At 38.9% G+C, this 25,773-nt stretch overlaps 4 protein-coding genes across 4 annotated transcripts; 1 reads left to right on the forward strand and 3 right to left on the reverse strand.

Moving 5' to 3' along the window:
* Positions 1 to 10,357: 10,357 nt before the first annotated feature.
* Positions 10,358 to 11,021, reverse strand: INS49_006335 (uncharacterized protein; the record flags this gene model as incomplete). The annotated part of the gene is made up of 3 exons (XM_043167107.1): positions 10,358 to 10,557; positions 10,603 to 10,807; positions 10,884 to 11,021. The coding sequence occupies 3 exons, from the start codon at positions 11,019 to 11,021 to the stop codon at positions 10,358 to 10,360; spliced, it is 543 nt and encodes a 180-aa protein (XP_043028251.1).
* Positions 11,022 to 13,261: 2,240 nt separating this feature from the next.
* On the reverse strand, positions 13,262 to 14,669 carry INS49_006336 (uncharacterized protein; the record flags this gene model as incomplete). Its single annotated transcript, XM_043167108.1, has 3 exons — positions 13,262 to 14,156; positions 14,218 to 14,335; positions 14,390 to 14,669. 3 exons carry the CDS (start codon positions 14,667 to 14,669, stop codon positions 13,262 to 13,264), a joined length of 1,293 nt encoding a protein of 430 aa, XP_043028252.1.
* Positions 14,670 to 16,134: 1,465 nt separating this feature from the next.
* Positions 16,135 to 20,116, reverse strand: INS49_006337 (uncharacterized protein; the record flags this gene model as incomplete). The annotated part of the gene is made up of 2 exons (XM_043167109.1): positions 16,135 to 18,959; positions 19,015 to 20,116. The coding sequence occupies 2 exons, from the start codon at positions 20,114 to 20,116 to the stop codon at positions 16,135 to 16,137; spliced, it is 3,927 nt and encodes a 1,308-aa protein (XP_043028253.1).
* Positions 20,117 to 21,715: 1,599 nt separating this feature from the next.
* Positions 21,716 to 24,568, forward strand: INS49_006338 (uncharacterized protein; the record flags this gene model as incomplete). The annotated part of the gene is made up of 8 exons (XM_043167110.1): positions 21,716 to 21,796; positions 22,030 to 22,246; positions 22,301 to 22,538; positions 22,627 to 23,112; positions 23,168 to 23,175; positions 23,315 to 24,194; positions 24,257 to 24,363; positions 24,468 to 24,568. The coding sequence occupies 8 exons, from the start codon at positions 21,716 to 21,718 to the stop codon at positions 24,566 to 24,568; spliced, it is 2,118 nt and encodes a 705-aa protein (XP_043028254.1).
* Between the last annotated feature and the right edge of the window lie 1,205 nt (positions 24,569 to 25,773).

Consider the following 25,773-nt stretch of genomic DNA (forward strand, 5'->3'; position numbering starts at 1 on the left):
TAATAAATATTTAAAATTAATAGTAATTTAAAGGAGGGATAGGGCAAAGCAAGCCTTGCTATAATTATTAATTAAGCTAGGTTTAGTAATATATATTGCAATTTTAAATAAAATGCTAAATAGCTTACAATATATTATCTTAATAAAAGTTATATAAAAGGACTTAAAAGATCCCTTTTTATTTTAAATACCTTATTATAAAAAAGTTATAAGCTTATTATAGCATTAATATAATAAGTAATTCTTAGCTTAGGAGCTATAGCCAGCGCTAAAACTAAAGCGCGCTATATGCATTAAGAGTATAATTAGCGATTTAAACCGCTATTTTAACCTTCTTAAGGAATTATTGCTAATTAAATATAATTGCCTTATAATAAATTCTATATTATAAGTTTTGCTAAATTCCCTTATTTTAAAGCATAGCTAATGCTAATTTATTAAATAACTATAACCTTATAAGTATAATAATATAAATATTAAAGATTGCTATTAAAATTAATTAAAGTATCTTAATTATATAATCCTTCTTTAAGGTTATTTTATTTTATTCCCGTTATAATAATATATTAAAACGCTATATTTATATCCTTAGGTAATATTAAAAATTATAATAAAAGAGGAATAAAGTTTTAGCTTATTAAGCTTGCCTTTTTAAAAGAAATTAAGGGCTAATAAAGTACTTAAGGTTTTTATAATTTATAAGTATTATAAATAAGCAAAATATACTTTAAAATATAAATAATTATACCTTTAAGGCTTTAATTATTATTAATAACTCTTTATTATAAATAATATAATTTTATTATATTAAAAAAAGCTTTATAAAGTAATAAATAACTAGGTAAAAAGCCCCCCCTTTTTAAATTAATAAGCATATATTAAAAGCTGTCTTTAAGTAATCCGCCTTTATTACTATGCCTAAGTTTAAATTCCATTTAATTAAGATTAATGCTTTTATAAATATTGCCTTAAGATAGCAAAAGGTTATATTTTCTTTACTTTTTTATTAAAAAGAAATCCCTTTAATAATAAAATAAAAGAAAGGGTTAATAATTTTAAAAAAGTTCTTAATAAAGTTATAATAAAAGTTTGCAAACCTTATAAAGCTTTAAATATTGCAAACTATTTATAATGCTTTCTATTTTTAAATTACCTTAATCTTTTTTAAGTTTGCTTAAATACTTATTTTAGCTATAATAATAAAGCCTAAGTATTTTACTTTTTTTATTATAAATTTATATTTATTTTAATTTAAATTTAGCTTAGTATTTTATAAATAGCATAAAATCTTTTATACCTTCCTTATATAGTTCCTTTTTAAGCTTAAGGAAAATATTAATATATTATTTAAGTACATTATTATATAGTTTTTTAAGATATTAACTAAAATTAAGTTAATATATTGCTAAAATATAGTGGGTGCATTAAATAAATTAAAGGGGTAAATTAACTATTTAAATAACTTAAATTAAATTTAAAATGCTATTAAATACTCCTATCCTTTTATTATTTATATTTAATAAAAAGCTATATAAATATTTAGCTTTATAAATTATTAAGCATTAAAAAGGAAGCATAATATTTCCTTAATAAAAAGGAAAGGGTAATAATTTTGCTAAGTTATCTTATTTAAGGCATAATAATTTATATAAAACCATTATTCCCTACTTACCTTATATATTAAAAGGATTAAAGCTGCTATAAGCAAGAAGCTAGCTCTTATTTAACTCTTATTATAAAGTTTTAAAACTTATTTTTATAGCTTAAGTAGCTAATTTTAAAGCATATTATATAATAAGCCTTATAGCAATGCTAATATAAACCTATTCTTTGCTAATAATAAATAAATATAATAATTAAATTAATTTTAATATAATAAAAGGGTAAAAGCTTAATTTTTATTAAAAAGGTTAATAAAATTTTATATTTCCTTTAGCAAAAGCTTAGCCTTACGCTATTTTACATTATTATTATTTCTTTCCTAAAAAGCTATAACTTAAAAAATTTATATAACCTTACTTAAGCTTATTTCCATTAAAATAATATTCATTATTTTATTATAGGATAAGCAATTCATTTATGCCCTTATAGCCGCCTTGGAAATTAATTAAGCTAAATTACTTATATTTTGCTAGCCCTCTTCCTTTATAATCATCTCTTAAGTCGCGTTAATTATTATATAGCTGTAAGCTGGGTTTAATAAGATATTATAATAGCATAATTAAGGTAAGCTTAGCAAAAGGAAATAAATTATACTTAAAATTATATAAATTAAAATAAAGACTTGCTATGCATTAATATCTAAGGAAAGCTATATTATATATATAATATATTAGCTTTATAATAAGTTAATAATTATTCCTAAGTTTCTTAAGATAAATAAAGCTATTAACTTTAATTTTGCCTTTTATACTTATTACTTACTTATAATAATATAATAATTATACTTATTATTTACTTAAGTAATAATAATATACTTATAATTTATAATAATAAAAATTAAGAAAAAAGGCTTATTTAATTTATTTTATATTTATTAATATTATTTCTATATAAATTAAGCTTATAAAGAAAGCTTATGCTCTTAAATAAAACTTTACTTAAAAATTAATCTTTTTTCTTAAGGCTAATAAGATCCTCTTTATAAGATATAGCCGGCTTTATAACTTAAATTTAGATTAACGTGGTTATAAGAAAGAGTTTATAATTCATTATAAAGTGCTCTTATTAGCCACAATATAAGCATGCCTTACATTCTTATTAAGCTTTCCTTTTAAACTTAAAAATCTAAAGCGCCTTAGCTTAGCTATTAGCTAGCTAAAAGAAAAAGGTGCCTTGCTGCCCTTATAGCCCCTTATTTTTAACGCCTTAGCCCCTTATTATACTTATTATAACTATATTTATTATTACTATATCTTAACTTATTATTTATTGCTTTTAAGCTAAGGGCTTTAAAAAGCATAAAGATAAGCTTGCATATTATTAACGCTTAAGATTTTATATTTTTAGCTTATAAGTAATTTAATAATATATATTTATTACCTTATTATAATTTATATATAAGATTAATACCTTAATAGCCTTATTATAAAGCTATAAAAAAAGCTAATTATAAAAGTAATTTAGCTTTACTTTGCTTAATTACTTAAGGCTTTTAATTTATATTATTAATTATTTAAATTAAATATAAAATTAAGCAAAGCCATTATAATCTTATATTTAAAATATTTTAAGCTTAGCTAAAGTAATTACTTATTAATATAAGTTTTTATAATAGTATTTTAAGTATTTAAAAAATTTATTTATATTAAAGCCATTTTAAAACTTACCTTATTTATAAAATGCTATAATGCATAATTATACCTTAATAAATAGCTAATTTTATAAAAAGATTTAATATTTTTAAAAACCTTTAATAAAGTTTATATTAATTCATAGCTTATATTGCATTATTATTTTCTAAATTAAGAAGCTATTTTAAATATTATTAAATAAAGGCTTAATTAAAAGCAGCTTGCATTAAATTAAGGGTAAGTTAAAAGGATTTATATATGCTTTAAGCTTTATAAATTAATAAAGCATTATTATAAGAAGAGATATAGCGATATTATTATTAACATTAATAAGTATTATTATAAATAGCTAAGAAGGCTAAGGCGCTTTTTAAGCGTTTTTATAACTTAATATTAAAGTAGGTTAAGGGATTTTTAGCTATATATTTTATAAGAAGATTAATATCTTAAGTATAAGGTTATTTACCTTTATAATATAAATATCCTTCTTAATATAGTTTAAAAATTATAATTTAATATTATAAGTTAGCCTTAAGTATTTGCTAAAAAGTACTTAAAAGGAGTTATAAATTGTAATATTTAAAAAGTAAGTTAAGCCTTAAAAAAGCTTAACTTTAAATCTATCTTTTAAGTATATGCTTTATTATGTAAGAGGGTTGAGTGCAATGTGGGCTTGATATAGGCATGCATTACAGCTTAGGCAATAGCCCAAGCTCATTACAAGAATAATATAAAGTTGCGGCTTTTAATTTACTAATCTTAATAAATACATTATAAGCATTAAGGAATAACTAAAAAAAAATATAGCCTTTATAAAATAAAAAAAGCTTAATAATTAAGCCTTTATTATATTTTTAAACTTAATATATTTAAGCCTTATAATATTTATTATATTATATAGAAAATTTTTTAATGCTTAAAAAATATTAGCTAATTAATTTAATTATAATATAAGCAACTTAATTATTTACTTTTTTTATTAATTAATAAACTTATAATATAAAGATAGCTTTAACTTATAAAGTTATTTAAATACCTTTTAAAATTTTTAAATAAAACTTTATATTAAAATTTTAATATTAAAATAATTAATTAAAAAGTTAATAAAGTTACTTTTTAAAAGCAATAAAATTAAAAGCTTTTTTTTTAATAATATTATTAAATATTATAAATAATATTATTAATAACTTAAGCAATTAAAACCTTATAATATTTTTTAAAATTAAACTTAAAATAATAAATATTATTTTTATATAAAGGTTAAATAATTTAAAGCCTACTTTATCTTTATTTAAAAAAGATTAATATTAAAACATGCAAAAAAGTTTATAAAGTTTACATTAATAAGTACCAACTTTATATTAAATAATAAAGAATATATTTAATGTTATGCATAAAACTTTATATTTATTAACTATTTATATATTAATTATATAAAGCTTATTAAATATAAAGTTAATTAAAAATAAAAAAAGAATAAGAAATAAATTATTATAAATTAAATTATAAATAAAGAAATTATTGAAATTTTTAATAATAATAAGAAAGATATAATAATATTATATGCTAATATTTTAATATATGTAATAAAGCTATTAATAATTATAAATACTTTAATATTATAAATTTTTAATTTTAATACTTTAAAGCATATAATAAAATATATAGAAAACTTTAACTTTTTATAATTATATTTAAGTATAATTATTATTATAAGCAGTAATTAACTTATTATAAAAGGCATTAACTTTATAAAAATCTTCTTATAATTATTAAATAAATTAATTATTAAAAGCATTTTTATTAATATTTTATATAATTATGCGCTAAGAAATATTTACTTATTTAATTAAATTATAATTTAAAAAAGGTTTTAATTAAATGCATAAAAAAATAATATCTTTTTATTATTAAAAAATAATAAATTTTATAAAATATTATAAGCAAAATTTTAATATAAAAATTTTAAAATTTAAATAGCAAGAAATAACTTTATAATGTTTATAATATATAGTAAATTTTATAAAGCTTTTAATTATAGTAATTTATTAAAATTAACTACTTAATACTTATATAAAGATAAAAATATTATATTAAATAAATTAATGAATTTTCATTATAAATTATATTAATTTATAAAGTTCGTTAAGAAACGCTTATATTTATTGCCGAAATGATAATTTATACAGCTATTTAAGTATATTTAATTTAATTTATTAAATAAATTCTTAATAAAATTATTAAAAGATTTTTAATACTTTATTTTATTTATTAATAACTATACTTAATTTTATTAAATTTACTTTATTACCTAAAAGGATAAAATTTTAAATATTATTAAGGAATTTTTAAATATAATTAAAACTTAATTTAGCGTAAAAGTTAAAATATTTAATTTAAATAATAAAAGTAAATATATAAATAAAATAATTATTATAATATTTTAAAAATGCAAAATTATTTATAAGAAATTACCCCCTTATTATTATAAGTTAAATAATATACTTAAAAGGTTTATATATATTATTATTATTAATGCTTATATAATAATTTATAATAAAGATTATTTATTCCTATAGCTTAAAGTAATTTCCTATATAATATACTTATAAAATTAAAAATTATACTTAGCCTTATTATATTAAATAACGCCATTTAAAGCACTTTAAAAATAAAAGCCTAATATTAAATATTTCTAATTATATTTTTGCTTTGCATACTTTTATATTCTTATTAAGGCTTATAAGCTAAAAATAAAATTATTAAATAAAGCTAAAAAGGTATACTTTATAAGATTTAAGGCTAAAGGTAAAACTATTTTTTATTTATTTATATTGCTTTAAAAAGTTATTATAATTATAATATTAAGCTATATTACTTAATTTAATTTAATAATAAAGATTATATAAATAATTAGCTAGCTAAATAAAAATATATTACCTAAGATAAAAGTATTATCAGCGTCTTAGCTAATAAAACTTATTAATAATGCAAGACCCGTAAACAAACCACTTAAACCTGCAAAATTCATTAATAAACCATTTAAACTTATAAAACTCATTAATAAATTACTTAAACTTATAAAACTTATATAATTATATAATTTTTAAGGGCAATAAATTTAGCCTTTATAAAAAGCAAAAGAAAATATAAACATTATTATAAAATATTTTAAAGATTTTAATAACTTAATATTAATTAATACAAACTTTATATTAAATCCTATTTAATTAACATTAATTAATATTAATTACCCTAATTAAATCTTTACTTAAGCATTACTTGCTAATATAATAAATATTAATAATATCCTTAATATATATATATAAGCTATAAAAAGCAATAAAAGGGATGCTTAATAATAAGCTATTAAAAGGGAACTTAAATTACTCTTAAATATAAGTATATAAATTAAAATACTTGCTATTATAAATCAATATATTATTAATTCTTACTAAGTATATATAAAGAAGTTTAATGCTTTTAATAAGCTTATTTACTATAAAGCTTAACTTATTGCTTATAAATATATATAAATTTATAATATAAATTATAATAATACTTATAGCCCTATAGCACGTTATAATAATTTAAAATTAATTATTACCATTATTATTATAATAAGCTAATAGCTTTAGTAATTTAATATTAAAATAGTATACTTATATAACTATTTAAAATATAATGTTTATATATAATTATTATAAGGGTATTAAATATTATTTAATAATTAATAAGTTATTTTAAAACTTTTTAATGCCTTATATAAACTTAAATAATTAAGCTATAAATAATTTAGTAGTATTTTTAAAAAGGAATTAATTAAATATTTAATGGAAATGATATTTAACTTTTGCGTTTTTATTAAAAACTAAATTATTATTACTATTTATATTAATAATATTCTTATTATTAAGAGTTTTTCTTAAGTTAACGAATTTTATATTAAGCTTATATAATGTTTTAAGTATAAAGATCTTAATCTTTATAAATACTTACTTGGCTTAGAAATTATATAAATTAATAATAAAATTTGCATTTCTTAAAAGAAATATAATTAATAAATTTTAAAATACTTTAATATATTTAATTGCAATTAAAGATAAACTTTTATAAATCCAAATTTATTTTTATAATAAGAGAAACTTAATAATATTATAAGAAATGCAATAATATATTAATTACTTATTAAATTTATTAATTTTCTTATTATTAAAATAAGATTTAATCTTATATTTTTATATAAAATGCTTTTAATATTTAATGCAAAGCCTGCAATTTATTATTTAAATATTGCAAAGGGGGTACTTTAATATATTTAGCATATATTAAATTATACCCTAAGATTTTTAAAATAAATATTATTATTTTAATTCATTATACTTAATATATATATTAATGCTTTTTATAATATTAATTTAAATAATTTAAAAGCATTTAGCTATTATAAGCTAGCCTTAGGTTGTCTGCCGTAAGGTGTTTAAATAGGGTTTATATTTAAAGTGCAAAGAAAAAGGTTCGCTCCCTATTTGCACTCGCGCTAAAGCCTATTCTTATAAGGCCAAAGCTTATTAACTAATTATAATAAGCAAAGCCTAAACTATAATATATCTTTCTTTTCTAAATTCTTATAGCGGGCCTTAAAGGGCAGCTATATAATAAAAATAAAGAATGCTATAATTTAATTATGAATTATATATTGCTCTTTGCTTAGCTATTTAATTATATCTTAATATTTCTTAATTGCATTAAAGGTTTAGCTTATTATTTATAATTAATATGCCTTAGCCTTTATAATTTAATATACTAGCTAAAGCAAGTTAATAAGAGATAATTATTTAAGCATAAGTTAGTGGTTAAATTAATAACATTTTTATAATTCTTTAATGCAAGCCTTTTATATAAGCTTCCTTACTTAAAACTTTAAGATTATGGATTTATTATATAATTTATAATTAATTAGCGCTTAATTATAAGTAATTTATTTTATTAATAAGAATTTCTTAAATTTTAAGCATTTTTATAGCGTTAAATTAGTTAATATATAATTAATTTATTTTAAGCTTAGGTTAATGCTAAGCCGGCATTGCTTTTAAGCTTTACCTTATAAAAAAAATTTTACGCCCCTTTAAATAAACTCCTTTCCCTTGTTAGCCTTAATTAATAAAAGCTATACCTTTATTTTTTTATAGTAATTAAGGTAATTACGCTTATAATAGCTAAGTTAATTATATGTAAAATACTTAACTTTACTTATTAAAATCGCTATAATATTAATATTTATTGCTTTGCCGTTTTAAGGTTAAGTATTATTCTCCCTTATTATAGCGTTAAAAACATCCTTATATTACCATAGGGTAAAGTAAAAGGCTTTAAATATATTTAGCTACTTCTTATAATTAAGCTAGGCTTTTGCTATAAAGGTTAAGCCATTAGCTATTAATAATATTATACTTATTTAATTAACTTTAAGCCTTTGCTATATAAGCTAATTAATTACATTAAGTAAGAAATTCTATTATCTTCTTCTTATAATGCTATTATAGTATAATTAAGCTAAGCTTAATATGCCTTTGCTTAAAAGGGTCCTTAAGCATAAAGCAAACCTTTTTTAAAAAGCTTTTTAGCTATTTTTTAAATATCTTTATAAAATTAATATAAAGTAAAAATTAATTATAAAAAGTTCTTAGCTAATTAAATATATAAAAGAATTAAGCCCCTTTAGCATTAATTGCTTTTTTATTTATTGCAAACTTAGCCCTTATCTTTATTAATTAAGTTGCTAAGTATTCCTAAGATAAGAGTTTCTTTAAATAAGGAAGGGCTTAATGGGCTGCTATTATTCTTTTTAAGTCTTGCTATATTAAGTTTTATATGGTTATATTATAGGTTTATGGTATAAAAGGACTTTAAATATATATTATAAGCTAGCCTTAGGTTGTTTGCCGTAAGGTATTTGAATGGGGTTTATATTTAAAGTGCAAAGGAGAAGGTTCGCTCCCTATTTATATCCGCGCTGAAGCTTATTCTTATAGGGCTAAAGCCTACTAATTAATCATAATGGGCAAAGCCTAAACCGTAACATTAGCAAATATATATAACTCCTTAATAGCAGCTTAATTACTTAATTATTAAAGCATTAATTTATTATTATAAAATCTATTTCTAAGGTAAAATATATAATATATTTATTAACATTATTATATCTTTATTAAATAATTTAAGCATTAAAAGATTTAAACATTAAGTATATTAAATATTTATTTATTTTATATATTAATAATTAGCTAGCATTAAACCTTATTTAAAATCATAAAGTTAATACTTAATTAAAATATATTATTATTTATTATTACTTTATTTATAAAGAAATTAAAGAAATATATAATATTTATTACATTGCATTTAAAGATAATTTTGCTAATATTTATATAAAAGCATTACCTTGCCTTACCCTTAAAAAAGCTTATATAAAATTAAAATTAAGATAAATATAAAATTTATATTATTAAAAGGGTATTTAAATAATTAATTAAAAATAATATAAGCAAAATATATAAATATTAAATAATATTTATATAATGGTTTTAATATAAATTATAGCGAAATATTTAAACTATATTTTTAACTATTGGAATAAAATATCTCTTATTATTATTAAAATGATAATACTTGTAATAAGGGGTGTATTAAAAAGTATAAGGGTTGTATACCTATATGCTAGCGCTGGCCTATAAATAGGCTCCTTCTAAGCGTTTAATAGCGGGGAGATTTCTCTCCTCAACAATAATAATCTACTATCGTTTGCTTAATTGCTTCATCACTGAGCACTGTCTATGCTGTGTAATGGGGTCAATTCACAATCTATTGTTACTGCGGCTGATGGAAGTCTAGCATTTCTACTTTCGAACGATGGCTGAATCTCATGCCTTATATACATTCTAAACTTGAGGATATGTGTCAAGAATGAAAAACCGCTCTCTAATGGATACATGTATCATCCCGTAGTAGCCCTGTCGTTGAAATAACTTGGCCACAACCTTGTTGCAATCTGAACCCCAACTTTAACCGCTCCAGCCATCGTCGAAGTAGCAAATAGCCTTCCCAATGTCTGAGAATCCAGGGTACGAGACCTGGTGTCCACACTTATCCTGCCCCTCCTGCGTATCATAAGGATAATTATTGTACTGGAAGCTCAAACTGCATCCCTGGTACATGCCTGCGGGAGGATTGTAGCACTGTGTCTCCTTGTCAGTTGGGTCTTCTGCGCAAAAGTAATGACACAAAGAAAGATATAGGAGGCACTTACCAGTCGCATTAGTTGGCGAGGAGAGGTACTTGCTGTTGAAGATACAGTTGGTGCAGAAATGGCCCGAATCTGTGTACTCGCAAGCATCGGGCACGACCTTGGCACCATCGCGGTCAATAAAGCTGAATCTATCAGAGAAGAACCCATAGCCGCCTTCTCCAGCACCGCCGCCACCACCAGGGCTGGGGATGATAGTCTCCTCGCACTTCAACCCCAATATTAGCACGATGTTTCAAGAATGGCCCGGCCCAGACCGACTTCTGAGAAACAAATACACATACCTGATAGATGAAACGCGAGTTTCCAGACTGATCGCTTGGGTCACGGCGGTATAGCTGCTTGGTGTTTTCGCTGTCCGCCGGGAGGGCACTGACCACACCCGCTAGCATAGTGAGGATGGTGAAGAAGTTGGTGTACATGTCGATTTTAGCACGGGTTGTGGATGAACAATAGTTTCAAAGATGAAATGCTGCAAGCAGGGGTTAGCTTATGTTGCGATGATGGTGACGAGACTTGGAGCATTGAGAAATTGATCATGTCCGTTTCTCTTATAGACGTCCAGACCATGACATCGTATCTTCACATCTCCACCAGAGCCTCATAAGTTGCTGCCTGCAACTCGGTGTTGCGCCGATTGTTACATGGTAGAAATCCCATGAGAGGATCAGTTGCAGATCACCATCGTGGTGTCAGTGTATTCCATTTGTTGTTGTGATGGATAGCCTCCATCATGGCCCAGCAATGAATCGATGATGTGGGTCACCGGAGAATTCTCCATGATTGCAATTCTCAGCCACCCTTCAGCCCTAATTGCCAAGGTTGCGCAACGATGATCGATCACCGGGGACCCAGCAGAGGCTGAAAACACGACTCCACAACACTGCAGATCGTCATTGGAACGCGCCGACAATCGGCTGAGGGAAGAACTTGGATGCCTAGAGTTCCAGGGTTCATGAACCGAAAAACAAGCTCATGGTTCACAAGATTTGGACGGAATCACTTCAAGTCTCAGTTGACTTTAATCCACCATCGCGGCCACTCCCCAGTTGAACCCCGTCCACAGCTATCCACTGAGCTTCTAGTGTGGTTATCCGGAAATTGCAAGTCCTGCGAATGCATAGACTACGTCTTGGACGCTTCTAATTGAAAGAATCGGAACATAGCCGCAACAACAGGAAACACGTGGGCGCCCTTTTCAGACTTTAAATCAGCCGAGAAAAAAAAAAGACAGGGCACCTAATATGCGAATGTTGCGCAGATTTCAAGTCTGAACAATTGCTTTCATGACCCTCTTCCACCTCTCTGAAGTATCACTCAAGTCTTCTTGCAACTTTTGTACTCGACTTTCGTTCCAACTCGATACATAATTCGGTGTTGAGAGAGAAATTTCGAGCCTCCGATCTCACGGACAGATCGTAGTCGGATCTACATGCACTATTGAACTCCTGCATTGAAGTGGGGACGGACGATCCTGGCTTCGAACGTAGTGTAGACATGGTGCGTAGAGCTTAAAGAGTACCCACATAACTAAAACATTAGAGCATCAATACTTCAGAAGACTTTGCTACGGCACGCAAAGAGCATGAGACTAAGTCCTCGAGGTGTATCCTTGGTTTTAAATCAGCCCGCATCATCTTCTTGACTGACGTCGTTGACTAACGTTGTTAATCAAGGTTCAAGATCTTTTTCATCTCCAACTCAATTATGTCTACACGAGCTTTGCTCAGGTGTCCGCTTCGCGACCACGGAATCTATGTAATGAATTTACATAGCCGTGAGGCCGTACGGCCCCACGGCACCTGCCAAATTTATTGCCCCCCCCCCTGTTTTTCTCTTTTCTTCTTTTTTCCAAGGAGTTGAAATCAAAGTTTTCTGGTGTAGTAAGGTGTGTTAAGCCACTTCTTGCTGTGCAGAAGGCAAGTAAGCCACACTTGGCTGCACTATGACGTCGCGAACTTTTTGAAAGTGTGGCGGTGTTGCGGGAATAGTTGTAGTGATGCCATAGCGAATAGATACACCCTGACTACCACTCTCGATAGCAGTCAGAGATGAGCGTTTGCTTGCCGGCACCAACGTGCTTACGTTGTGGGCGTTCACTTCCAAAGGCTGCATGTGCAGGACGTGCTGTCATGGCATTCACTCAAACGTCCCAGTCTCTGATATTTCCAGCAGCGTGAGGATCACAGAATGGAGCGCCGTAAATTGATCTACACTAGCACAAAAAGACGTCTCTCCCAGACAGAATTGTAGTGATGTCATGATACAAATTTGTCAATCCTTCAACATCCAGGTGCTCCATAATTCAAACTTGGGCTTAGAGGAACCCGGAACAAGCGGTATTGAATCTTGCAAACAGAGGAAACGTTAACGTTGCTTAATCTAGCACATAGCGACTGAGGCATTAGTTGCGCGGCACGCACAAGGATGACTTGTGGATCTGAAGCACATTCCAATCACAGAAGAGCTTGCACATGAACAGCAAAGTGGAAACTTGGCCATTCCAGTCAAGCAAAGGGTTACAGAAAGAGCCGACCATACACTGCTACACATTTTAGCATTGGACGGGTAAACAGCACTCAAGATTCTCAAATTACGCCGATAGATATTATGCATCGTGGGTTTATCTGACCTCAGGTCATACAATAGGGAGTTTTGGGACTCAACTCGACAAGGGCTTATTCGCCAGCCCTAGTCTCATGTTCCCCAGGTCAAATATCGCGTACTGCGCCTTCAGCGCGATACCCCCTACAATAGCAAAGTCGATGCCCCCCTGGGCCTGCAGCCCGCCATAGCACAGGGTGCCGTCGACCGTTCCATAGTTCATGTACCGTCCGGGCACGACGCCCTTGTACAGGCCGATCCCGTAGGTGAAGTCCGGAAGGACGGCGCTGCAGGGGAACAGCACCGCGGCCCACGAGGCGTCGTAGTAGGAGCCGGTGATCGGTTTCCAGTATGCATCAACGATGCTCTGAGGCAGCAGAAGCAGAGTCGTGCCCGTGTCTGCGATTGCCCTGAAGGGGAACGTGACGTAGCCCGAGTTGGGGTTGCCTGGTATCGTTGCGGGGCCTACCCGGTACCCTGTGATTGCGAACAGCCAGTAACTGGATGTCCGGTCGATAGGGGCGTACTGGATATTTCCCGAGTACGAGTTCGCGATGAAGCCGAACCCGTACGTCCCTGGTTTGCCGCTCTTCAAGTCGGCGGTGAACAGCGGCCTGGTCAGGGATGACTTTATGTTGTCCAAGAAGGTGAGCTGCGGCTGGGGCTTCACAGTGTTGCCACCGCTCATCCCCAGACCGAGCAGGCCCCAACAGTAAGGGTCGTCGGTGAACTCGGGTGAGACCTGGGTTGCTGACTCGACGGCCTGGCTGTTCGCAACGAAGCCGGCCACCTCGACCCGGTCGCGATACACAAGACCTTGCGCCCCAGAACCATCCCCGTAGCCGATCGAGAACGTATAGCCCGGTTGTAGTTGGGCTGTTGATGAGTTTCCGGGGGTGTAAAGATATTGGCCAGACACTTGACTCGCTTGTGTGTCCGATGAGAAGACCCATCTGGTACCATCAGTTGAAACGTTCAAAGTTTAGCTCCAGTATTCCTGGTAAAATGGCTTACAGATCTGAAGACCCAGAGTCAAAGTTCAAGTACATCGTCTGAGGCGGCGTGCCAATCTGGACAGGACTGACCCACTCATAGTCCAAGCCTTGTGGAGGGATCGCCTCAACAGTTTGTCCTATGCTCAACAATCAACACAAGGGCTTCATGAGAGAAGTGAGAGGATACCAACTCTTGCGAGATGCTGCGTAATGTGTATTGATCTGAACCGCCTTCTTCAACTGCGGCGTCAGCTCGACGCCGTACTTCTTGTACACATCGACCATGGCCTCCAAGCCGGACTTCCCCCTGTAGTGGGCGTTCCTCGTCTGATGTATCGAGAAAGTTCCCCCAGACTCCTCCCGGGTCTCTGTCGTGGGACCGGACCGCGGCGGGTGTAGATGGGCACCTCCGACGGCGTGAGCACCCAGCAGCATCACAAAGGATACTGTGAGGAGTGTTGAGGACGCCATCGTCTCGAGCCTGTCTGATGTATCCAATCCCTGGTGCGAGGAGGCGGAGCATGAAGAGAATGGACGGCTGAATTTGTCGGGAGGCCGGTCACCTGGGATTGACACTGCTACAAGAAAAGGTGGCGTACTGGCAAGTCAACGGGCAGGTGCATGAGCTTTGTTGATGGTGAAGGCGACGGGCCATATTAAAGGGAATTCTCTCCCTTCCAGTGTTTGTGCGGGTCAATGCCGCATGGAATGAGCGTCACTCGAAACATTGAAATTCCAGCATGCAAACACCCAAGCATTGGCAACGGCCCTAATGCGAGACATATGGGCTGTCGACTGTTGTGGTGTCTCAGATTCTGCACGCAGGAATCTGAACTCACCTATCAGGTTGGAACGGCAACGCCTCGGACTGCCCTTGATGCCACCCTTCGACTGGTCTGCAAAGCAACTTAAATCTCAAACGCCCTCGAGAATGCGTTCCCGCCACAAATTATTACTCCTAATCTCCAAGGCATTCTCACCTTTGCTGGTCCAGGCCTCCTTTTACCAGACCCTAACGGGTCACCGGGCAACCGTCCGGTGAATGGGAGAATATGCTCCCTAAATTCAGATCATCTTGAGAAAATACACTACTTGCCTACCGACCAACGGCAAACAACATCACACAGAGGCTCAGCAAGGACAGTGCTCTGCAACAGAGAAGACCCGACTTCTATAAGGCTCTGTGATATGGTGAATGGTGGCATTCATCCGAACCTCTGGCCACAGACCATTCCGACGAGTGTTTATAGCTTGGATAGCGGGCCATTTGGCCCCTTTTCGCTCTCACTTCGGTAGCCGCAAAGTAGCCACTGTTCGCCTGATTGTCCAGCTCACCATAGGCCCTCTCAAGGTGCCAGAACAGCATTGATACAGGAACATTTGACCATGAGTGACATGGCCAACCCAAAAGAAGACTATACAATACGTGAGGCGAGCCATTCCTGCCTCGGTGCCATTTTTCTGCTCTCGTTCGAGCCCGCTCAGCTCTGAGTCCCAGCTTGTCGGGAAACCAGGACTTTGTCCACGGACGCTCTCGCGTCTATCTTCAGTACATGAATCAGCAGTTCCTCTTCTCACCAACTGTTTTCAGTACTACGGTCGGCACAGATTGTGCCCATCATTAGGAAATACATGACCAAAATAAACATGGGGGAAGCAGACAAATTGCTGCAACCCAAAACGACACCCACACGCTTACAGTAACACACATTCGCAGACCTTAGTCCGCACACCATTACTCGATATTCCAATGGGATGGAAACTCCTGAAACGGTCTCATTGAACATAGCTTAAAACGGACATGTGGCCCATCGCCACAGATTGCCCCAGGGCGGTCGGCAACGACCACCAAGGCCAGGAAACCGACTCGTTGTCGATTCGACCTCAGTATCAGGAGTCCCGACTTCGAATCGCATCCAGACTCAATTGATGGTTTTCACGCATCATCTTCCTCGTCTCCATTTTCATTTCCCTCCATCCCAAAGCCCGTCTGGAGTTCGACGAGATGGTTGACGGCGCGAGAGTCGACCTTGGTAATTGCGTACATTGGCGATGTCAGCACAGCGGGCATCTTGCCCGCAGCAGCCTGTACTTCGTTCACTACTTGCCACTTGATGAAGCAAAGGTGCCAGCCTGCCAATTGCCAGACGAAGCGTGGCTTTAGCTGGTAGTACAGCTTGAAGGTTGTGCTGGCCTTGAGTAAAGCCCACTCTGAGGTCTGCGCATAGCCGCGGCGGAGACGCCGCAGAGTCGCTTTGGGAACATCTTCGCTTGGCTGGATGCCCTGCCAAGAATTGTATGTCCGTTGTACCATCTCAGAGAAACTGACAGAATCGTCGCTTGAAAGGATGTTCCACTCCTCGAGTACGTGGCCAATGTCTCGCTTCAAACAACGAAGGATGGTCCGCGCCGATTCTCTGTTGCCGGAATCGTCTTCCCATTCGTCGTAATGCCTTGCGGTGAGGTCCTTATCCCAAGGAACAACATTGCCGGCATTTTCCTCGGTGTAGAATTTGCGTAATTCTTGCTCGATAGCTGGCTGCGCAATCGCAAACTTGAGATAGTCAAGGATATGGCCATAATGCTGATCCGGAGGCTGACGCTCCTTTTTGTATAGCGGCTCTTCAAGCTGGTCGGGTAGGCTGTGAGAACGTTTGAAAGCCTTGAAGTCTTTGGCGCCAAATTCTATTCCCTGCTTCGGCGCGTCTACAAGCGTACTCAGGAGTGCACTGAGTTTTTTGGCCACCTCGTCATGAACATTCCCCCTGGAATAACACAGACGCTCTTTGTAGTTGGTAGCTTGTCCCAACATGTCTTTGGTCAGGTTGAAGGCGAAGCATTTCTCTATCATCTCCCCAATAGCTGCCCCGTATTCTTCGTTGTGTGTCGACAGGAGCTGGCGCAACTTGATTTTATCTTGTCGGTAGTAGTCGCGAAGATCAGGCTGAGCCTCCTCACTAGCATTAGCAAAGTTCCTGACCACACGATCGTCCCAGACACATAAACACTGGTCCCCATCATAGTCACCGCCACTGAGTTTCTCAGCAAGAGGTGTGTCACCTTTGGCCGAGAACACAATAACGTTTTGTAGTTGTGCCAGCTCAGGTTTAAAGACGGCTTTGACACGTTGTATGTCAGATGTGAAATGCGCTGGCGAACGGGCGACAAGTACATCCACGCCATGAACCATTGTTCCTTCCCAGTAGCCTGTATCTGCCCTGAAGCGGTCTGAAAACGCAATGTGGACTTCACCTTCCTCGAGCACGTCCTGGAAGTCTACCACCATGAAGAGATAGGCTGAGCGGCCGATTTTGATGTTGAGCTTCTTGCTGAGTTTCTCGCACATTTGAAACTGTGCATCGTAAGCCATCTTGTTGAGAAACATGTTACGCCAGGGATCGAAGCCTGCGTTGAGCATGAAAGCCATGATCTCCTCATCTTCCCGTGGCAGGCCACCCTGGAAGGGCACATGGCCGCGATTAAGCCGGTCTAACCTGTGACTCGAGTTTGCAGCTATCCATTTCTGGAATTGAATAGGGCTTTCGAGGGATTGTCTCTGGTCGCTGAGCTCCTGTCGAAGGTTGTCCTCCAATAACTTGCTTATGGTTTCACGCATCGCTCGCTTGTCAATGGCCCTGTCTTCTAGAACTGGGAGAAACTGGAGGTTTAGACTGGCAGATCGTAGCTTCTCTGGCGCCCAGCTGCGAATTTCCAGGGTCAGATGTTCTTGATCTGCAGTTTTGAGAACCCACTTGCGCTGGGACGGGTATGTTTCGATCCAGATATCATCTGTTGTATCGGTAACATCAACAATCCACATCCCTTTTGCAGAACCAAGTCGGCCCTGGACAGCACACGGGGGCGAGGATAGACCAAGAGCGGTCTGAATCATCTTTGCAACCTTTCTGCTCATTCTGCCCACTCCGTCGTTCATCACTTTCGTCCCATCAGTGGACAGCAGGTCTTGGCTCCGATGCCTGATTTGGTCTGGTTCGAAAACAATGGTTGGGGTAGTTTTGCTGAGAACAAGTGCCAGCCGTTGGAAGAGCTTGAGTACGGGCTGAGAGTCATTCCTGCCCCCTCTCAAGTCCAGAGCCCAGCTGATCATGGATTCGACAGGCGTCGATAGCTGGTCGTTTCTGGCAATATCAATGCCATCCTCGGCGAATAAGTAGACGCGGTCCGTGTACACGGGCTTAGGTTCTGGCCCGAATTGTAGATGTTTAATTGGCTTGCGCTGCCCGCCGCTTTTCAAGTAGAAAGGTCTGTAACGCCGCCCACAAAACGCGTGTGGCTCTTGCGTTAGCCAGTTGACAAGTTCTTCGTAGAAAGGCTTGTCTTTTATAAACCAGGGAAGATTTGAGGAGTCTGGAGAGGGCACAAGAAGCTCTAGGAAGCGGTCGGCGCCATATTTCCGGCCGAGGCGATGAGGTTGGTCGAGCTTGAGAGGTTGGAGTTTCAGACGCAGATGACCACCGGGTTTCATGCCGGCAAACTCGAGTGAGGCTGAAAACACAACATGCTGATTTCTGCCTGGTGAACAATTGGCTGCCATGGCCCAGGCATTCGGATCTGAGGCCGGCGGCAAGGGCTTGCCACGAAAAGCCTCGCCTAGATCACTGCGAAGGACCTTCTGATCTTTCCATCGCGGATCATAGGTTAGTGGTGCCGAATGCAAGTCAATTCCCATGTGAACACCGATCCGGAGAACCTCCCACGCTATAAAAAACGGCGCCGGCTCAAGCCAATCTGGTAAGGTTGCTGAAACAAGTTAGTGAGCTGAAAGGGGAGGACGTCTAGATACACCACAACGTACGCCATATGTCTTGGCCTAAGGAGGAGCCGGGGTTGTGAGCAGCCAGAGACTCAGTAACGGCTCGTTCGCCTTTGACCTGGGGCTCGTTATCGGGGGTGGAACGAAGAGCTTCCACCAGTGCTGATGAAGGCGGGCATGAGTAGTCTGTGGTCTGGGTTGGGGGGCAAGGGGCATTTTTGAAGCCTGTCTCCCTCGAGCGGCAATCGAAAGACGCCTCCTGGTCTTGAAATGATTCATTCAAGACATCCACCATAGTTGAGGTCGGCTGAAACTGATCTTGAGATGTTGAAAGACTCCTTCTCTGTTCCTGGGAGCTTGCCTCGACTGTTTCTTGCGTACTGAACTCCAGTTTGGCACTGGAAAAGACGAACCGTGAAGAAGCGTTGCTGGTGACACTGGTCGAGTATGTGGTGGATCTCTTCAATGCTTCAAGTGACTCTGGACGAGGGCCTTCTGTCCTGGCTGAGCCCTGTCGAGGCTGCTCGGAGGGTAGTCTCGGTGCGGCGAACAGGTCGCAAGTCTTCGGGAGGGCTGCTGGGTTAGGGACCTGAGCTGCACTGGCAGTTTGTCCTGCCGGCTTCGAACGCTTGATCGGCGATTTGGCCATATTGGTCTCAGCAGCCCTCTTAGGCTGAACAGAAGGGGATTTCTCCATTGAGAAGGCAGCCGGCCCGCTTCGAGTGCGATTGAAAGTTCTCTTTGGTTGGCAACGATCCAGAACTTTGTGGAAAAATGACTGCAAACATTCTCGCTGGACCTGGTTGGATGCTAGAGGACTACTGCCGGACGCAGGCAGCGTGTCAGGGTCGCCTCTGGGTTTCTTGACCCACTGAGAACAGGACTGTCTAGCTTCCGAGTCAAACTCCTTCAATAATTGTTGAAGAACTTCCAGCCCGCCTTGATAGAAGTGGACCTCAAGACGAATATACAGCCTGGTGGCGGGAGTCTCTTGCTCCTTTCTCTTGGAGGGGCTGAGGCCTGGATCCGGGATGGGCACACCCAGGTTGTACTTGACATTGAGCTCGTTAATGAAACGATGCAGGTCCTGTCGTGGGTGCCGTGGGTTTGGATCCAGAGCGTGAGGCGGTCTTGTGGCAGACATGGAGTCTGCAGCCTCGCAGGCGACGGGTCAGTCATTGGGCTCTCAGATATCCGCACACGGGCAGGACGGGGTTATGGGCATGACCGGTGGTAGATGTCAACATAGTGAGGTTGAGAGGAGGCAGGAGGCGAGATCGAAGTGATAGAATGTGGCAACCATCACCAGGATCCAGCCAGGCAGATCTATACCTACAATATCACTTGATCACCAGCACTGGATATCCACCACCTTTTTTCAAGGATCGAGCCAGGTCGCTGTCGTCTGCACAGGCAGACAGGATGGTGATGGGCCGGTAGCTGGGTTGGCTTGACAAGGTCCGACTGGCCTTCTCAGCCAGTGAGGGATGCGAAACCGGGTGGGCTGGAATGAACGCAATGCCGGAACATTGAAAGAGGCGATAGGTCTTAGCGTTTCCTGAGCTGGGTACAGACACGGAGGGCGAGTCTCACTCGAGCAAACGAGCAGTTGAGCAGCACTCACTCAACTCGCCTTGGGTTAATTGGATCTCGGGAAGAGCTGTTGGCGGGGAGACGAGTCAAGAAACCCTGGAGAGGAGGGGTGGAATCCGAAAAAGGTTAAGAGCGGGGTAGACTTGACCTCTCCTGCCCGTCTAGTTCGGTATCTTAGCTGGCAAGAGCAATCCCTACATCCATGTGGTGGAGCAAGTGCCGAGATCGATGCTCCAGACTAGCTTCTCTTTAAAATGGTAGCAGGCTAGAATGATGAGAAAAGGCACGACCTAAATCCCAGCACCAAACACCAAACTGACACAGCCTATCACCTCGGTCAGCTGAGCCTGGACAGCTTCGGCGCTGGGGCCGCCAGTGAGCTGAGAGAGAGAGAGCCTGGTCGAGCCTGGTGGTCTCCTGCAGTAGCGCAGACCACTCCAGGGTTCAGTCTTGGAAAGATCGATCTGGGACAGGGTACCTGGGTACATGCCGCAGCACAACGGCTGCCCTCTGCCTGCCCGCCTCCCGGCTGCCCGACTGAGAACCCCACTTCTGCGACGTCAGCCCGATCCAATGGGACCCGACCAGCGAACGTTGGAACCTTCCCAGGAGGCAAACCTTAATCAGCCAGTCCATGCCATGACAATGGACGGTCAGTTCTCACTCTGAGATTCAATTCGATGAGCCGTCTTGACCATCTTCGCCATCCTCGTGTTTCCTTACCACCACACCTCACTTCACCTCACCTCACTCAGCAACCAGACCGTCGTACGCCTCCCCAACCGCGTGCTGAGGAAGTTCATCTGTCGTGCCCTCGAGAAGCATCGCCGGCCGGCATCCGCCAGTCCAAACTCGCGGGTGGAGCAAAGCTTGCCGAGCTCATACACATCTCCACCCACTCACTCACTGACTGCACTGCCCCTCGACCGGCGTGAGTCTTTCTTGCTTGACCTGTGACGGCGCCACAGATCCGACTCGAGCTCTCACAAACCCAATCCGGCCCAGCCGCTCCCAGACCCTACCCATCCCGACCCGAATCGGCGCGACTCGGCTGGACTCAACTCGACTGGACTCGATCGACTGTGGCTTTGGACTCGATTGAACCAGTTTCTGGCCGTGGTTGCCGTCGCCGGCTCCGCGGTTCGCCGCCATGGCGGAGCAGCATGAGAGCCCCAACATCGATGACCTGACCCCGGAGGAGGCCAGCCGCATTATCCACTCGCACCGGAAAGTACGATATGGTACGCCGTCTTCTTTCATTTCTCTTGCCTATCTCCCCGGGCGACCTGTGCGACTCCAAGGCAAATTTCTTTCTGCTTCATCTCTCTGTCCTTCACCCGCTCATTGCTTGTGACTTGCCCGCGATATGTCTTGTAGCGCCTCTCTGAACTCGGGCACGCACCGTGCGAACCTTGCTTACGAGCCTTCTCTCCGTCAGGAACGGCGTGCTGGCCTTGCCGTCAGCGCAAGGTGAAGTGCGACAACAAGCAGCCATGCGAGAACTGTGTAAAACGGGAGCACCCCCAGCTATGTTCCTACAAGCCAAATCGGTCATCCAAGTCCACCGGAGGCTCAGACGTCACCTCGCACATCAGCAAGAAGAGGGCCCTTTCTCCTGATGACCAGGACACCCGCGAACTGAGCAGCGAAGCCAAATCTGATCCTGCCATGCGCGCTTTCGGTATTCCATTCCGCTCAAAACGCAAGGATTCTTCATCTCTGACACCAATCTCAGTTGACCCCGAATCAGCTGAGGTGACGAGGTATCTCGGACAGAACAGCATACCGGCCCTGTTGAGAGAACAGACCTCCCCCAACGATCGCCAAGCGGGTGTCGACAATATCCGACAAGACATGCGCTCTATCTTCGGCCTGGACAACTCGGCCCCGTTCCCGCTCATGTCCTCGCGCCACCTGGAGAAGCTAACCGCGGACATCTCTGCTGAGCTGCCGTCTGACCGCGAGGTTATGAAGTAGGTCTGGCCTGTGTGTGCCGCGTTGGTTCCGCTATTGGCGAGCTGGTAACGATCTCTCTCTGGCGTATGCATCTAACATCTCTAGGTTATTCCGAACGTACAAGGAGATACCGCAAGTCTTTTGGGGTTTTGTAATTGATATCGACGACTTAGAGTCGAGGTTAATGGTCTACCTCGAAGAGCGGGCAAAAAACGCCAGGAGTACGGTCAAGATTGCCAGGAGGCCCGTGTCAGCTTCCTGGCTCGCCATTTTGTTCGCAGTCCTCGCCGTGGGCTCGCAATACCACGACTCGCCCTACCATATACGGACCAGCAGTTCTCAGAAGTACCTGCAAATATCCTTCCATTTCCTTCGCATGGGCAACTTCCTCTTGCGCCCAAACTTCGACTCAATACAGGCTTTGCTCCTCGTGTCATTCAGTCTCCTCAATGATATGAAGGCAGAGGGATCTTGGGCCTTACTGGGACTTACCTGTCGTCTGGCATTGTCACTTGGTCTCCACAGGCTGAACAACAACGAGATCACGGACCCCGAGGCAAAGAGGAAGGAGATCATTCGACGCAAACTCTGGTAAGACCGGCGAGGCTGAACTCGGGGGAAAGGAGACTCAATGCTGACCTCACAGGTGGTGCTGTGTGTGGCATGACACTCTCACTTCGCTCTCATTCGACCGGTATGTCCATATCGCCCCCTAGAACCTTTTTCTGCAAATCTGGGCACTAAAATCTTGCAAGCTCTCCCATGACCAATATTCCCTGCTGTCCGATTCCAGTTTCACCGAGCGCTGAAAGCAACGGCCTGACCTATCTGGAAGCCATGTATCACCTCTGCCAAATTATAAATCGACGCCTCAACCCTGACGCTACTGCCGAGGCAACTTTTGTGCAGATACTCGACAACTGCCAGGCTACGGAACGGCTGCGTGAGAAAGTCATTCCGCAGATCCGGAGTAAAGAAGCCTGCAAGACCGCAGTCGACCGCCTCCAACATTTCGCCATCAGGCTGCACACCTGTTTTGTCGTATCCGTCTGCTGTCGCCCTGCCTTGAAACGAGGAGGAGAATCGGACGCCCTCGAGCCGTCCGAACGAAAGGTCTTGTCCGCAAAGTTTAGGGACAACTTGACGGAAACGGTCAGGATGTTCCTCGCCATGCACCAACTCTCGGTGATCCCGACCAGGTCCTGGGCGTTTACATACCACGGCCTGTCTTCAGCCGTGCTTCTGGGTCTCCTGCCCGAGACCAAGTCAGACCCTGAAATACGTCAGCTGCAAGGTGATCTCATCTCTGCATTGTCTGCTACTGCGGCCAAGGAGCAGTCCTCCCCGATCCCACACATTCAAAAGAGCGACAAGGACATTGAGCTTTCGGGACCATTATCACGTGCCCTCGCCGCGCTGAAGAACATTTACGACCACGGAAGTGTCATGGGATCTGCCGTGTTCAAGCGCGATAGCGGGACACGATCTGGGACACGCACGCCTCTGGGTATAGGTCAGCTGACGAACCCTGCCGTGGGCGCTTCGGACGGTCATAACCTTCTCCCCGGAGCACCGTATGCGACCTCTGGGCTTCAGAGTCTCGATCCTCATCAAGATGCGGCGATGGCGATGGCAGAAATGCAAAATGGGAGTGGCATGCAGGACTTTACAGGGTGAGTCTGACTTTCCCTCTCGCTCCTATAGCTACAATGCGACACCGCTGACTTGCCACCAGATTGCCATATGTCACTGGGGCACCGTCGCTCGAAGGCGCCGATCTGGCGCCGATTGATCCGAGCACCTATATCGAGCCTATGGAACTTTACGACTCCATCTTCTGGGGTAGGATGTCCTCGTGGACTCTTTTCACGCAGTTCACTCTCCTTGACTCATAAGCCCGTGTCACTTGCGACAAGGCTAAGCTGACCGTCCTACCACATTTGCAGAGTCCCCTGACCCGTGGAACTCGGGCCTGGATACCATGAACTTCGACTTCCTTGCACAACCTCCTCCGGGCCAGCCGCCACAACAACAATTCTATTTCTAAGAAAGGAAGGGGTCGTTGTCTGTCCTGTGCACTATGTAAAATTGTATTAGCTGTGTCCTCGTGAATCGTGTCTTGTCCGTCCTAGCCTCGGGGTGTTTTGGGTGGTCTGGAGATGGGAGCGGCTCCTGTCTCATTATCCTGGTGTTGTTGGCGGCGATGTGCTGGGGGATTACACTGTTATTCACACCACGCCTGGAGTTGATCTATCGCGTCGCGTTTGGGATGGACAAAAGTGGCTTTCTTTGATTCAAATATGGACCCGCAAGCTTTTCAGAATGCTGCGAAATGCTGATTGCTTTCTCGTCTTCATCTATTTGAAATGGGGTGAAGAGGTCACTCCATACGGTATTTTTGTTAATACTGTTGGACGCAGTTGGAACTTGTGGTGGAGGTTGGTCTCCTTCAGTATTCAGAACGGCAGGATCCTCAACGCAGTGCTGCGTCGAGTGGTGGTCTCTTCAATGAACATTGATATGACCACACACGATTTGCCTGGAAAGTCTAGTCTTGCGGGAGCCGTGACTACAGATCTGGGCTGTGAACAACTGAGCTTATGATATTCTACCCAGACACAGGAGCTTCTGTCTGAACAATCACGCCCAAGGTTACCACACAAAAGGTTGTTCTACAAAGTATCATCTGGTACGACAAAACATCCGTCCGGATGTCAGGCACGTCAGCAGCGTCAATGAAACCCTACTTGGGACATCCTCGTTTCTAGGATGCAAGAGTGTCACCTCCCAGACTGTCGGAAACCATGTGGCAACATGTAAGACTGCTATTATCCAAGGTTATAGATTATCCAGACAGATGGACACAGATGCAACTCTTCGGATCCACATTCTCGGGAATCTGGACCGATCACTACTACTATGTGGTAGTAATAAGTTGAGACGGCTGACCCGAGGACGACTGGCGGCTGAGCAGGTGGATACTGTATAGAGCACAGATGCAAGGTGACATGACAAAACCCAATGCGACAGCCTACCGTGGTAGCAGCAACGGCAGAGCTGTGTGAGGGTGTGTAGGTTGGCAGAAGCGGGGTATATAATGCGTGAGACTGCGCAGGTGACCGTCCGTACATATGCACGACATGTAAGATACATGCCTGAGATGTAATTATCTGCGGCCTTTGCCCGACGTCGAGGAGAGGATACCGTAGGCAACCACCATTAAAACGCAACGTTCTCGTCGGGGTGCGTAGC

The sequence above is a fragment of the Diaporthe citri genome (genome assembly GCF_014595645.1).
Source record: "Diaporthe citri strain NFHF-8-4 chromosome Unknown scaffold_2, whole genome shotgun sequence".
Taxonomy (NCBI): Eukaryota; Fungi; Ascomycota; class Sordariomycetes; order Diaporthales; family Diaporthaceae; genus Diaporthe; species Diaporthe citri.